Below are 15764 nucleotides of genomic sequence, written 5' to 3' on the forward strand. Positions count from 1 at the left end.
TATTGTGAGAAACAAGGGATTAGAATGTCCGTCTATTACATTAATAGGGGATGTATAATTTGATTATAGATTTGGGAAAATGGTGAGAGTACTGGTGACTGCAATTTTATAAATGTGATCGGATTTTTATTTTAGTTTACCATTGGCTGTTGTAATTTAAAAATTTTTTTTTATCCACAACGAGAAAGCTCTTGGCCTGTATCTCACCTGGTGGTAAGTGACGATCAGTTATTATTTTCAACTGACATTCAGAATTGATTAGGATTTTAAATCGATTCTGGCTATTTTTCTTCCTTTCACAACATAATTTTAGGATTTTCGTCAGTTACAATCTTTTAGTGGGAATAAAATAATAGAGGCACAAATAATTCTTAAATAGTTTATTAGTGATTTTCTACTAGAATTTATAATTTATTAATATTTACAAAATAATTACTTAACAACTAGTATTGCACATAGATGATAATATACTTAATCAACAACAAGATTTAACCAAAACAGAAATACGTTTATGCATGTTTAATCGACACTTAAGTACTGTAGACAAAACTGCGTTCGAGAACATTTTGAATATATTTGCATGAGCAATTCATTTGTGGATAAGTGAGCCCCCATTGTGAGGGTAAAACTGCTTGCTTTTCTTATTATAACTTGAGCTAGGGGACACATCATCCATATCCCCTTCTTTGTCCTGATGGGCCGTCATATGTCTGGTCAAATGATGACGCTCTCTGAAACTTTCATTGCAAACAGGACATTTCAGTTTTTCCTCTCGCTTTCGCCTTGTAGGATCTGCTGTTGTCTCGCTCTTATGATGTGTACGCATGTGGTAAACAAGATCTGATGTCATGCGAAAACTAACACTGCATTTGGCGCAAACGTTCTGTGCTGGCAATGAGAAAGCTGCTAAAGTCGGCGGTAGCAATGTACTAAGAATTGCCGCAGCTGGATTTGCAATGAGTGGGTTCACTGGCTCCCTTGGTGGTACAGGAAACTTCATAAAATCTGAATTCGGCGCTTGGAAATTTTGAACACCAAACGGATAAGAACTACTCGCTTGAAGGTACGGGATCTCGGGTCTGAATGGCAAGAAATTCAGTTTGTTCGGAGACATCTGTGGTGTTTTTGAATCTGATTGTTTTTCTGGATAATCCACGGCTTTGTTGAATCCTGGTCTTTGCTGCATCGTACCAGATTCTGGATAATTTGGAGACGATGATGGAACGTTTTGAGCTTTGAAGAAATTATTCCCGTTCAAAAGGTGTGCTGGTGTAAGTAGGTTATTGAAACCAACATTTTTATTGAAAGAACTTGACGGTGGGCTGGAAGCACTAAGCGGTGGACTTACAGAGTTCTGGTACAGAAGATTATCTGGGCTGACTGACGGGTTAGGAGATCTGAGAGCGTAGTTGGACACTTTGGTGAACGCACTTTTAGGGGACATCTCAGCTGCCTTATCCATGAATCTACTTTCATACCTCGCTCTGGTCTGCATACTGATTATGGTCGGGTCATCAAAAATCTTGTTCTTGTACTCTGGAAGAAACTTCGGCTGTCTTACTGCACTTTCATTGGAGTTAGGGCGACTTCTAGAGCGGTCTGAATTTTCAGAGTCACTGCAATACACAGATTTATTCGGATACTCATCTGTTCCGACGTCAATGTTAATATCAGACCCGAAGCCCGGTGATATGTTGTTATTAATTCGAATCCTGTCGTCTTCTTGATCTTTCGAATCCATTGTATTTTCGTTAGAGTATTCACTGTGTTTATAAATCTCAGGAATTCTTTTAGAAGGCTGCTCCCATTCTTCACTGTTGAAAAGTTGCTTTGACACCCGTAGCTGTCGCTCCGGTTGCTTCTGCCGCAGTTTATCATCAGGCATCATTAAGAACGCTACGTCAAAAGACCTTTTTGACGCTTTTGCTTGACTCACTACCGTCGAATGCATTTCAGTCTTCGGAACTTGAGAAGTCCTTGCACTTTCGATGCTCAAATTAGTTTCTTTCGAATCCGGCGACGCCTCTTTATAACTTTGATAGCTATTTTGAACGTCCATGGTCATTGTTTTGTCATTTAATTTGACGCGCACAAACGAAAACTTTTCACACTTATATCGCGACAAGAGACCGTAGACGCGTGCGTACAACGTGGTGGTTACTTCGCGAATGCGAGGGTAACATAAGGGTGGAAAATATATAAGTGGGGAATGATGTACCCTTAACAGAGCCTTTGAAGTTGTGGGCGTGGCCGGGGCAGCCAATGAGCGTGTCGCGGGAGGCGTGGAACAGTCTTGCCGGCCAATGGCGGCGGGCTGAGCGATCGAGAGCACGAGAGCTAAATCACCGGGTCAAGATAATAATAACGGCCGCGAATTGAGAGCGCATTGAGTTGTGGTAGGGTCAGCGCGACAATGGCGCTCTGATATTGAAATCCACGATATTTTCTTAACTTTGGTACCGTCAGCAAAATAAAATTGAATTATTTTTAAAGTTCGTTTTTTCATGGTTGATGGTTTTAAGCGATAGCGTATAGTGAGCATATTAATTTATTTAATTATTAAAATAAAATAAATCTTTTATTATTTGCTTAGGAGTACATACTTTCAATTATTAAATCAAAATAGTGCTTACAGCGAAATAATATAATAATATTAATTAACATGAAAAATATTATAAATTCTTTACTAAAACTCTTTGGAAAGTAACAATCTAATTATGCTAGCCTTGATACAACTATTGTAATTCATAACGTAACTCAAAAGTACTTTCCAAGACACAAAAAAGTTCTGTTAACAACGAAAGTTTTCCTCGCAATTATTTTTTATTTATCACATCCGAATACAACCGTAGAAAAACTCCGTCGATTATGAATGCAATAAATATGTTTTATATGTGACATAAAAAATGATACTTCGCCCATAGTGGGCCTAACCCTCGACTGTATGGATGAGATTGCGTATAATGCTATTAACACAGACGCTTCTTCTCAAATTGATATCGTACTTCTAAGTTCCACAAACAAAAATGAATTCTAACAAAAGGCGCACACTGCTGATATTCATTTACACGGCTCTGAAGCTAATACAGAAAAGCTCGAGGAAAGAAATGAGACTGTAACTTTAGGAGCACAAAGTGGAGTTTTGTCTGGTGAATTTTTATAGACAAGTAAAAAAGTAGACCCAAATGAGTTCTGTTCGGTAGTCGGTAACGATAATAAGATAGGCCCAGACGTTAAAGGAAAGCCATTTGTCAGATTTTAGCCATTTTTTTCGCCATTCGTTAGCACTCAATGAAAATCTGTTCCATTTATTTTTGGGGGTGTCTTAATGAGATTTTTAAAGCAGTGTTTTCGGTTTAGACAAGATAGAACAAAATGGTTTAAAGAAGAAAAATGGTTTATCACCATCAAGTTACAGTTAGTTTTTCTGTTAACTAAATTAAAAAACTCTAATAATATTCAAAATAGGTATTGTTAAAAGGTTTACCTTATGTACGAAAATGATTGATGAAAATAATTAGGGCCAAGTGAAAGTTTCAGTCATAAAAAAATATTAACCTTAAGTTTTTTACTGTTTCTTATTGAATTTACTCATTTTAAATGGTAAGTTTTTGCATTTATTAATGAACCCTTGCAAATATAATTTAATATCATAAATCTGAAACCCATTCATTAGCTTACAATTTATTTTAATTAGACCAATCTATTAACAAACACTTTCCATGTCTCCGAATTCTCGTCTAAATCTTTCTGCTTGGAAAGTAAAGCTTCTTGTATTGACCCAAACCCTATCCTTCCAGATACAGTTCCTCTAAACAAACAGACAATCCAACTGATACTGATCCATCAATCTGCTGACACAGACGCGTGTGACGTCTTATTAACTGCCGCGACAAATGTTCCCGCGACACCGGCGACATCGACACGGATTGATAGATGATGTGACAAGCGAGTTACGTTTTTTGGTTGTAGCCGATTATGTATTTTTTCTAAATCTACTCGCATACGTGATAATAGAATGAAATGTAAGGGAGTGGGAGTTATTTTGATCATAATGATAGTGGATATTGAAGCATAGGTTATAGGTCTGGCAAAATTGTAATTGTGACGTCTTATTAACTACCGCGACAATGTTCACGACATCGGCGGCATCGACACAGATTGAGAGATGTGACAACCGAGTTACGTTTTTTTTTGTAGCTGGGTGATTATGTACGATATTTTTTAGAAATTTGTACGCGTTATTTGAATGAAATGGGTCGCTGGAAGAATTGGAGAGAATATGAGTAGTGTTAGTTTAGTCATAATGTTTGTGAATATTGAAGCACTTACTAGACTAGGTTATAATGATTTTTAAATAGATTAACCGTTGAACTTAATTGTCTCCACTGCCTATTTGTAGACTACGAAAATTCTCAAAAGAGATTTTGATTTTAAATTAAATTGAAACTATTTCATTTTCAACTTTTGTGTATTCTTATATCGACTCAAGGTCGTGGTGGTAGTATGAAAATAAATAAAAGCATTCTCTCACACAATCTCAATGCCACTGATACTTCAAACTTAATAAAATGAAAGTGGCATGATTTCTTTAACTGGCGTGAAACTTGGCAATGCAAACTATGGCATCGGGCAGCTAACATTTGCGGTCAGCCATCCAATATTTGTGTTTGGTGGCTACTTTGTAATACATAATAGTCAGTCAATGTCAAAATGTCGTATAAACTGACGATTTATTCCGAGATTAATTTTTACTCTTCTTTGGTCGAATCTACCTTAAGGTAAAATTTGTATATCAAAACATGGCACCTCAGTACTTAATTGTATGACAAATAGAGCTCAGATCGACTTAACGAATCAATCGCGAAGCGACACCATTGATAAGTAATTGCCGGCACGTGGCCGAGGTGATATCGCGCGTGTTCGGGATAAGGGTACTTAGGGTGAAGAAGTCACCCTTAATAATTTAACTGGAGAAATACTTTTCAAATATTATTTAATATTGTGCAGGCTTGTCCGAAGGACTGGTAAAGTTTTATTGAGACAAAGAGAGTCGCTTTCCAGTAAGAAGAGACTAATACCTGTTTTACCATCAATCCCTAATTTTTGGATGACCCCTATGAAAACAAAATTCCTGTTATGTGTTACCATAGGGGTCACTTAAAAATAGGGATTGATGGTGAAAACTGGCGTATGATCAAAATCAAGAGTAAGTAGCAAGCAAAAAGAGAGACGCAGAAAAGAAAACCGAAACTAATAATGCAGACATATTAATAAATTGAATTTGTTCAAAGATATTTTTTTATTAAATAAATGGTTTCAGAGAACTTCTTTTAGAATTAAAACTTGTGGAGTGGACCAGTTATAAAACTTACTCTAATAGAATATTTAGCATTTTGTTACGTCTTCATAGACATTCAAATACAGGTAGGCTATTGTCTTGTAATAATTAAATGCTTATTTTTTTTAAAACTATACCATTTTGGGAAAAGCCACCGCTGTTCTATATTGGTAAGCGAATCATAATGATTCTCTGGATAACTTTTCAATCTTATATCACCTAATGAAATAATGCCAATATCCTATCCCAACACTCCAAACAACTCGAAGTGACTGATGACTGCCGGCCAGAGGTCGCATCTGCAACTTTGATTGCTGCGCTCCCTGAGCTGGTCGGACAGATTAGTTGTCGATATTCTTCCAACGTTAGATTGTGTTGCTCCCTCAGGATTTGGATTGGTCGAGAACGGGTAAAGATTGCTGATGGTGGAGTAAATCAAAACATTAACACTGCAGTACACGCGCCTCTTTTTTTTACACGAATACACGCGCGGCCTCCTCTGGTAAGCCAATTTAAAATCACTGTAAATCAGTTTGTAAGCAATTTATCAATAGAATTAATATGTAAATGATAAAAGTGTTTATTATAGTTATTTTATAAACAAAGTTTCTTTATATAACTATTTGGGATCAAACATTATAAACAGATTTAAAAGTTGTAAATTTTTTGGACCAAAATTGCACTTGAGACCAATGATAACAAAAAAAAAATTACTGAAAAAATATGATTAGTTTTTTATCTGTCATAGTATTCATGACTTTCTACTGCCTGGTACACGGAGTAAATCCATTTCTTGCAAGTCTTTCATAATTTTTTTGTCGAGTGATTTTGGGCTTTTGAGTAGACCCGCAGTTTTGACGGCCAATTTTAGAAAAGTGCGCAGAATCTAGCGACCTAAGCTTTTCTGGCTTTCTGACAAATTTAGTAAACGAGGCTTTCCTGGAATGCCAGCTCTCTGGCGCAAGTTATCAAAGAGTTATAGCGTAAAATGTTACCCTGGTCTACTATAGTAGTCCGCGCGTGTACTCTAGTGTTAAGATTGTGCAGTTTTTAATATGTAGTTTAGAATAATGTTCACCTAGGTAATTGTAATACAAACGAATGACGCTAAAGTCCAAAACCTAATTCAAATTTTAAATTATCCACTCTTCATTGATATAGAGTCAAATACATACCTACTTTCGTTCATTTTCTATTCAAATTACTACTCATAATTTTTAAGGAATTTATTCGCACTACTGATCACTAGGTATACAACTTGTCCCATACGGTTTCAATATTTGCACATTGCTCGGTATTAAAATATGCTTAACCGATTTCGCTAACACAAAATCGACTAATACTGACCTACCATATGGTGCTCTGATCGCCAACAATAGCCCATAATACTCGACAAGGCCTGCAATCATCCCCTTTATGCTTTCAATAGTTTGTGCGCGTAGATCACCCACCCTATTAATTGTCGAAATCACATTTAAAACCCCATACATTACAATACTAACTTTATTTATATCTCCTTTAAGTTTAAAATCGGGTGGACTTTCATCTCGATCTACAAGTTCGTTTATTGTATTTCTGTCGCGTTTAAAACTTGCACTGGTACTTCTAAGTTTGGAAGTAACAAACGTTTGTAGTAGTATGAAAATGGTATTTATTGCTTTTGTAATAGCGTCGTTTTTTGTTACATTGTTTTTGCTTTTGGCATCATGATTGGCTTTTGTTTAATTTTCATCTCTCGATATATTAGCTGAAGGTAGAATTTATATTGTAGGTTTGTCGAATCCAACTCTAACGTATAATCGCGAAGCATTAACCAGGATTCGGTGCACTTGTTTATGAAGTTTTAGACCATATGGTGTAAAAGCCACGTTGGACAATGAACCCCCATGCTAGTGCCCTATTACCATATGGGACGTGTTAAATGCGTTTTCAAGAGAATCGTATTCGATGGATGACCTCTAAACATGGATCGATAGGAATATGACATTACCTACTACAAAAGAAAATCAAAACAATTTTTTAAAATGTTGAAGCTAATACCGCGAGAATGCTGTGTTTAATTATTATTCTAGCAATAATACTAGTAGGTTCTAAGAAAAACGAATGGAATAAGAAGGCAGGAGGTACTCGTAAGTATTAATTCATACGAAGTGGAGATAACCATTTCAGATTATTAGTTAAGGTTTAGTACAATTTGATAAGTTTCCAATTTGTTATTCTAAAACATAACCTACAATTTAACACCATAGTGGCGGTAAGTAAGCAAACTTACTTAAAAATACTACCACTATTAGAACTGCTTATTATTTTGTAATAGTCATAAAACTACACATTTCTACTAAAGTAGGTAAAATAACCAGGGGGCTTACAAAGCTTTACAATACGTGTATTTATCAAGTGGCAACATTCGATCAGCGCTTGCGCAAATAAACATTGGCACAATGCGACGCAATAATGCATATTGTATAGGCTAACAAATGGAGTGTACTGCGACTGTGATTCTTGATCATGGCTATGAGGGTAAGATATTGTGTACCTACTTTGTATTGAATGGTAACCTTATAAAGTAATTCCACTTATAATATTTAAATAATTATTGTGTCTCTCTACTTTTAGATAAGCTTTAAAAAAAATGTTAGTAGGTTCTTTAATTTATTTTTGATGACGTGATCTGATAATAAGTAAATGGTCGTAGGGGATTAAGCGCTTAATAATACTCGTATAGTTCTTTCGAGCAGGCTTTAAAAATTTTTGGAAATGTATCAATAAGTCAATAACCACACATGTACCAGATATTCTTGATATTTTTTCCGAGACAAAAATTTGACCGTGAACCTGTCAAGTATCAAGTTCCTCCATTCACCCTACACCAAACTAAGCAGCATATGTGACAGTGGTCGTCTACCATCTGATCATTATAATGGTCCCCTACAAAAGTGAGTTATCAATGCATTGTAATCAGATGCCCCACTTTGATGTCAGGTTGAGCAGGAATGGCAATCAATAAGCATTATTAGACTGCGAAAAAGGTTGTTTCATTATAAAACTGAGACTGAGTTTAGTCTGAATCTAATTTAGTTGTGGGTGATGATGACAAAATCCAAGATGGAATTCATCAAAAGCCCATGCATTTGTGTCTAAATACCTAGTTTAAAAGATTGGAAAGAGGGAGAAAATTCCCTAGACATTTTTCAGTAATTCTCTTTTTATATTATTTGCCCAAAATCTTGCAGCTTTATTGTCAGCAAGTTACAGAAAATTCTAAAAAGTTGGTAGGTAAATAGATAAATATTTTTGTTTGTATCAATCAAAAGTACAGTGTTTCAAAAAAGAAAGATTGTAATTGTTTACTACTTAAGGTGCCTACTTATTTACCTACTGTCAGATCCATTTTTGCCCACGATATTTTCAATATTTTAAACGCTATTTAAATCATCGACCGCATTTCGCCCAGTCAACAACTCACTGGGGTCCCAGTCAATACGATGGGCATTTACATGCCATATGTACGTTTGGGCTTAAGGCACTCTGGGGAATGCGCCTGCGCCCCTAGCTAATGAAACGATGCATTAGTTAGATGCATTGCAATCTACGGTCGAGTTGGTATAAAAAATCGGGAAATATATGAAGAAAAATTATACTATGTTTAGAATGTCTTGGTATAAAACAACATAGATATTTGGAATAAAAGAAAATTGACCAAAAAAGTACCAAAAGTGTAGTTTACGGTACATTTAATAGTATGCATGTTTTAATATTAACATTCACACGACGATCCCGTTTGCAGTGTCCCGCAAAAAAACCGATCGGTTTTGGAATTGGAATTTCATAACACACTTGTGTGTTCACACGACTGTCCAGTTTTGAGAGATCCTGCATTACAGGATTTCGCAAAACTGGATAGCCGTGGAAAAGGGCCCTTACATTTGATTCAACCGTAAAAATAAATATCGCACTATCAAAAGAAGCCGCATCAACTCTGTTATCGTCTAAAAAACCGCACACCCCGCACTTGTCGATCGGCCGCCATATGCCGCGAAAAATTCTAGCGTAATTGCATTACGTCCCCTTACAGCACCATGCTTTTAATTATGGCGCTCCACTTAGACATATGTGGTGCAGTGTATGAGGATCGTATGGCTGGGGTATTGACGGGCATTTTTGCAGATGGATGTAAAAGTATAGAACAATAATTTGTAATGCTACTAGTTAGTACTGTTATAATTTTCAAGGTCAGATAAATGCTTGCCTAAAACGCTACATAAATTAAGCTTAGTGATGATTCTCGGTCTATAGGATTCTTTATCATTACAACAAAATCCACCCACAAGATTGACAGACGACCTCATAAAAGTAGTAGGAAGGCGCTAGATGCAGGCCGCCACCAATCGGCTAATCTGAAAATCATTGAGGGAGACCTATGTTAAGCAGTGGACGTCCGGTGGCTAATTAGGATGATGAACAACACTCGCAGCTCCATAAACATAATGCTCTTAAACGATTTTTAAAAGCCACAATGAGGATCATTTCGATTTTTAGCTGTGAATGCAGATTTATAGGGCTAAGAAATCCTTAATACACAGTGCAAAAATTTTTGTTCTACGACAAAAATTGACGAAGTTATGGCCAAATTACTAAAAAAATTCACTGACCGCCCGGCGCGGGGACGATGACGTCATTATATCCGATCCGTACGCTGCCGGCGTACTGCGTGGATAGAAAATATTTTTTTCTAGCCAAATTATCAGTTTTAGAGAAAAACTTGTAATGACATTTATTCATCAGAATAAAGTAAGCTATCGATAAAGTTACACTCACCCCAACCGCGTCTCCGCATTGCATCGAATCCTATGAAAATGTGGTTTTTGGACATAGCAATACTTATTTTTCACAATTTTTATTTTTAAAAATTACTGGTCGATAGGTTACTTTATTTTGAAGAATAAATGTTATTAAAAGTTTTTTTCTAAAACTGATAGTTTAGCCGGAAAAAAATATTTTCCATCCCATTAGTACGCCGGCTGCGCTCGATTCGGATATAATGACGTCACGCGGCCTTGCGTACGTTGACTTTTAGCGGCAAAAACGGCCTATGTTTATTACTTAATATCTTCGTAAGTAATGGTCCGATTTGGATAATTCAAAAAGATATATCTTTCTTATGTCTTAAAGATTAACGTAGATACTAGTTTTATTGAATTTTCTACAACAGTACTGATCCTCATTGGAATTGAAGAAAAAACCTGTAATAGGTAATATAAAAATATTCGGGCCACAAGTATGTACCTATTATTATACCACCTTTCTCTGCACAAAGCTTTAAAAAAGTAAAAAGCAAAGCCCACAGAAAGTCCGGGCTGTATGCAAATCTGTGACAATATGAGCGTGAAATACGGGACCAAGAAATCCTGTCGGGGCCAAAACAAATGAACAGAAAAACTCCTTGTTCCATAGGAAAGGGAAAAGAACGGAAAAAAGGAAGGAAAAATGGAAAGGAAAGAAAAGCCAGAGCACAGGGCAGGAAGCGCGGATGGCACTATTGCCATTGTTAACTTTTTGTCTTTTAATTTGTGAGGTGAATTAATTGTAAGAGAAATATTTTTGTTTATAAAATACGGATAATTTGAGCCTGGGGCTGTATTGTAATTTGTGAGAACGAAACAAAATACGATCACAAAAGACATTGCTGTAAGTAAAAATAAAATTTTGAAGTTGGTTTATGAATATTATTTGCATTCTGATTACAGTAACAGTTACTAAAGCCGCTGCAATTATGTTTTTTGTTCCATAAAAATAAAAGCTCACTCACTACCCAAGTAACAAAATCTGGTGCTATATAAGACCTAAGAACGTTTTAGAACGTGCTTCTACTTAGGCTGGGTTGTACCATCTTACATTGACTATAACAAACGTCAAAAATATGTCAAACTCCATACAAAAAACACCGGCTATCGTTATCGCTACAAAAGTTAGGTGGTGCAACTCGGTCTTAATAATTTTTTACAGGGTCTAAGCGAAAAAAGAACTTCCGATCACATTCTTGAATTTGATAATACGAGTATGTGTGTTGTGATAATAAATATTTACAAAAAATAATAAGTTGGTAAAACACATAATTATTAAGCAAAATGTAAACACGTATGCTGGAATCTTAGGTACTTCTATCCCCACACCATCATAATTCGCTTACATCACAAAATGATCGTTCCAACATAAAAGATCACCCGCAATGAGTGGTGGCACTGGTGGCTCATTCCGTATTCCGCCGTCTGCACGGTGATTTATGAACTATTTTTTGTTGATTTTCCCTCCACAGCCAAGATTACGCTGGAAAATCTTGCCAAACGCATTATGCAGAAGCATATTGATAAGATGGATATTATTAATCCAAGTTCTTGGCAGGCACCTTTGGGATTTTCCAATGATATATTGGATGTTGTATGCTTTCATTTGTTATATGAATTTTCCCAAAAAAAAATCATTTGAAATAGGTAAAGTTAAGAACGATAATGATAGTTCACATAATGATAGGATACCATACTTCTAACACCGGGATATTACTCCTCAAGAAGGAATCACAAATAACCTCTTGTCACGGTACTTTTCCCACCGCTCGTTCCCACCACTGCAAATCCTGTGTAGCCAGGATCTACAGCTTAACTGCCAATAAAAACCCAACTAGTGAAGGTCAAGCAACCTCTTGTCAGTGAAAAGTAGCTCAAGTTCATCAATAAATAGACACCAAAATGTTTCATTTGTAATGCAAAGTAATCACAGTTTTCTTTGTCCACAGCAAAGCAGCTCCCACGGATCGTCATTAAAACATGCATTTGAAAGCTCAGCACACGTTATCGCCGCCATAAAGCAACCCTTCAAGCCAACAGAACAAACCTTGCAGCCACTATCAGGAGCCAGATAAATAGTCTTCTGTCCTCCGCTGCTAATTAAAGGAAATGGCCCAGAAACAAGATTGGGATATTGTTCTCCACAAACCTATCTCTATCCCTCACCAACAAACGAAAACCTCTATATCTCCGTCCTGTTCCCCCTAAACGTTGCAGAGATGTCACTCATTATGCTAAATATCCCTTACCCCCCTTTGTTAGGGAGTGCGATCGCAGATAAGCACTGGATTTTTTCCCGGTTTTTTCCCAAGGACTTGACAGTTGGTATATGGAGGAAGATTAAGATAATTCGCTCGAGGTATTTTTATAAGTCGCTTAATTGTCTCAAAAGATTTCCTCTGCTTTTTCGCTTGGAAATTGTGTGGGCGGTTTTAACCTAAGTTCTTGTAATTAGGCGCAATTAAAAGTAACGATGGAAAAAATAAAGACGTGTCACTTGAAAAATGGATAAATTAATGAATTATGTGTTTCAGTCATTACTTATAAAGAAAAGCTGTAGCTTTAAAAAAACACCATGCTACATGCAATGTGCTACAGACAGCACCTGAGTGAGTAGGGATTAAATTATCTGATAACCCAATGATCGGTTAAGTCCATATTTCATTAAAATCAAACCACTCCAATCATAAATTGTAAAAAGTTAGCAATCGAAGTACGAAAGCGAATAAAGCAGATTCAAGCTCCGCGTCGCATATTGAAATAAAACGAGCAATTTTTAATAAATCGCCGCCAACATTCGCCATTACGGACAAAAATACCTTATTTCATTACACCAACCGTTTCCATTAGTAAGATACGCCAAATTCTATTAAACTCTTTGTAAAAACAGCGCTTGAAGCGATTCTGGTTCAGCTTGAGTTTAAAACAAAAGCGCTTGGACTCGCACCTTTGGATATTCCATTCAAGAATGTGCTCTAAACCGGATCAACTTAAAATCTAAAATAGATTGGGTGGATGCTTCATGATTTTCGAAATACGCAAGGGGAGCATTCAAAGGGTGCGATTCAAAATTTAAATTTATGTTTTGTTAGATCTGATCGCGCTTAGTGGCATGCGTTTTGAGTGAAGCGATAGAAGACTTTTTTAAATATGATTTATTTGGCAAAGGGTTCAATTTGGTTCGGAACAAATAGAAGCGAGTGCCACGCGTTTAACTTAATGACCGTTTTTAATTTGGAGTTTAGAAATGATGACGTTTGGCTTTGTTGTAATAATAATAATAAATCATTTATTTGCCAGAATACGGTTACAAATGGTTATAAAAAGAGAAGTTTCCAACATATTCTATGTATGTATGATATGTATGGTGCTATATACATATATATGCTGGTATATTCGATGTATGGTGCTAGTGACAACCATAATCGTTTTAGCACTGAATAATAGTACTGTTTTAGTATCAATTGTAGGTTTAAAAAGTAACATGGATGGTCAAACTCTATCTTCATCAGCCAGTTTCTGTCCACTGCTACATAAGTAATAGAATACAAGCTTTCCTCAAAATATAAATTCATATCTAACAAACGCATTTCTAGACCTTTTTGCAATTTTTGTAATATGATGGATGGAGTATAGAATACGGTATTTTAAGCTGTTCCCAAGTCATGGCTATGCCAAAATCGATTCAAAAGAAAAACACAATCTCAATCATAACTTAAACGAAAAATTTCAAACAGTTGTTCAGCGCATTCGCATAATCTCGCCATTAGCCCACGCTCGATTGCGCTCCTCACTCGAAACTCGCAAATTCAATCGCGTTGTCGATTTCAATTCGATTCCGAAACGTTATGAACCGTTTTCATATCGATACGGGTCGAACAGATTTCAAACGAATGGTCCTTCGAATAGTTTACGACGTTTGTGGGGTTATTATGGCGAGTTATTGTCATTGTGAGTTGATATTTAATTCGATTAAAAACCCCAATAGTACTAATGTTTATTTTTTAAAAATTCTAAAAGTCATAAAACATAAATCGCCTCCATGATACTCGTAACTTAAATTGCAGTATTGAAACAGTTTAAAATCACTAAAAATACTATTTACCTTTTTCCACGAGGTAAAAAAATACAAAATGCAAATAACTTGCCCTGCCTGATCTCTAAGATTTGCTGACTGAAGCCGATCTCTACCTAACCCAAATCCTAATCAAATAAGAGCAAATGATTCAAAATAAAGTTACTAAAACATGACGTCAGGTGCCCTTTTTCTATCGATACATTAACGACTATCCGAACTAACGAATATCTACGGAAACGTCACACTTAGCTCTTGACACGCCGCATTCACATTCACTTAGTCTTACTGAATCATTAGTATTTTGCTATGAATCATTTAAACTTGTTCATCAGCCAGTACTCCATAGCTCGCCATAACGTTAGCGATAGTTTAACCAACCGCCAGGTGCGGACTCCCACCGTCTTCGGTTTAAATAAGCCGCGCCGGACTGTCTTAATGCCCAGTACAGGGTGTTAGAAGTTTGATGATATTATAAAATTGGCCCATTTATTGTCCTGAAGCAGTGGTAAGGTTAAAGTATTACTGGCACGTCATAAAATCACTTTGTAAAAACCCATGTAACCATTAAATTTTCCAGGGTGACCACCTCAACATAGCTCATAAAGTATTTAACCACAAACTTTCAAGACAAGCTCAGGATTAGCTCGTGTTAGGAGCGGGCTCACCACTGTTCACAGTAGTCCAGTAGCGTCATCTAGAAAAGGCAATCCTATGCCATAAAGTTACTATACCTAGCAAAATAGAGCAACAATGAACTAAGCGACGAGATGTTACTAGCAGCAACACTGTGTGATAAAAAAAGATGCGTGATGCCGTCACCGTCACGTCAAACACAACCGTTTTTTTGCAACTATTTGACAGTTCAGTGGCACGCTGAAAATTTGAACTCTATTATATTTTCCGATTTTACGTGAGTGAAATCGTGAATTTATGAAACATATTGCTTCAGAAACGTGGTGACTGGTTCAGTCCAGTATTATTTCAAATCAAACCCTAAACTGGAGCGTGCTGTACCTCGCCTCCATACATATGCGTCGTTATTCATGATCTTAAGCCGCTACAAGGCATCCTGATTCAATCTGGGATTACCACGCGGGTAGATACAGTATTCATATCTGCGCGTGTTGTGACCTACTGTTTTGGTTGAATATTCATTTACAGATTTTGGACGGAATTTCAAAACGCTTTGGACTGTTTGAGGTGGAATTGGTTTAAGTTTTGTAGTATTTCAAAACTTAGCAGTGATATGGCTTTTTTCGTAAGTTTTTTCATCCTAATTACAATATTTTCATGTAAAACGTTGCCAAGACGAACCATATTTTATGACTTACATTGTCAAAAAGTTATTAGAACTCATATAGAGCCAAGCTTCTAAGTTTTGTAACTCTACACACCCTAACTCTACGGCCTAACTTCACAAACTCTACACCATAGTCAAAATATGTGGCTGGGCCATTTTGCTACATTCACATGAGTGTAAGCTGATAAAATTATATTCACT

The 15764-nt window shown here is 36.4% G+C and overlaps 1 protein-coding gene across 1 annotated transcript; it reads right to left on the reverse strand.

The window, feature by feature from the left end:
• Nucleotides 1-466: 466 nt before the first annotated feature.
• LOC114357768 (uncharacterized) lies at nucleotides 467-2151 on the reverse strand. The gene has a single exon (XM_028311548.1). The coding sequence runs from the start codon at nucleotides 2063-2065 to the stop codon at nucleotides 590-592; it is 1476 nt and encodes a 491-aa protein (XP_028167349.1). The 5' UTR covers nucleotides 2066-2151; the 3' UTR covers nucleotides 467-589.
• Nucleotides 2152-15764: the final 13613 nt, after the last annotated feature.

The sequence above is a fragment of the Ostrinia furnacalis genome, unplaced genomic scaffold, assembly GCF_004193835.3.
Source record: "Ostrinia furnacalis isolate ACB-3 unplaced genomic scaffold, ASM419383v2 OfSCF0225, whole genome shotgun sequence".
Taxonomy (NCBI): Eukaryota; Metazoa; Arthropoda; class Insecta; order Lepidoptera; family Crambidae; genus Ostrinia; species Ostrinia furnacalis.

Excerpts from the sequence above, each read along its gene's own strand:
- LOC114357768 (XM_028311548.1), bottom strand. The coding sequence starts at position 2,065 with ATGACCATGGACGTTCAAAATAGCTATCAAAGTTATAAAGAGGCGTCG.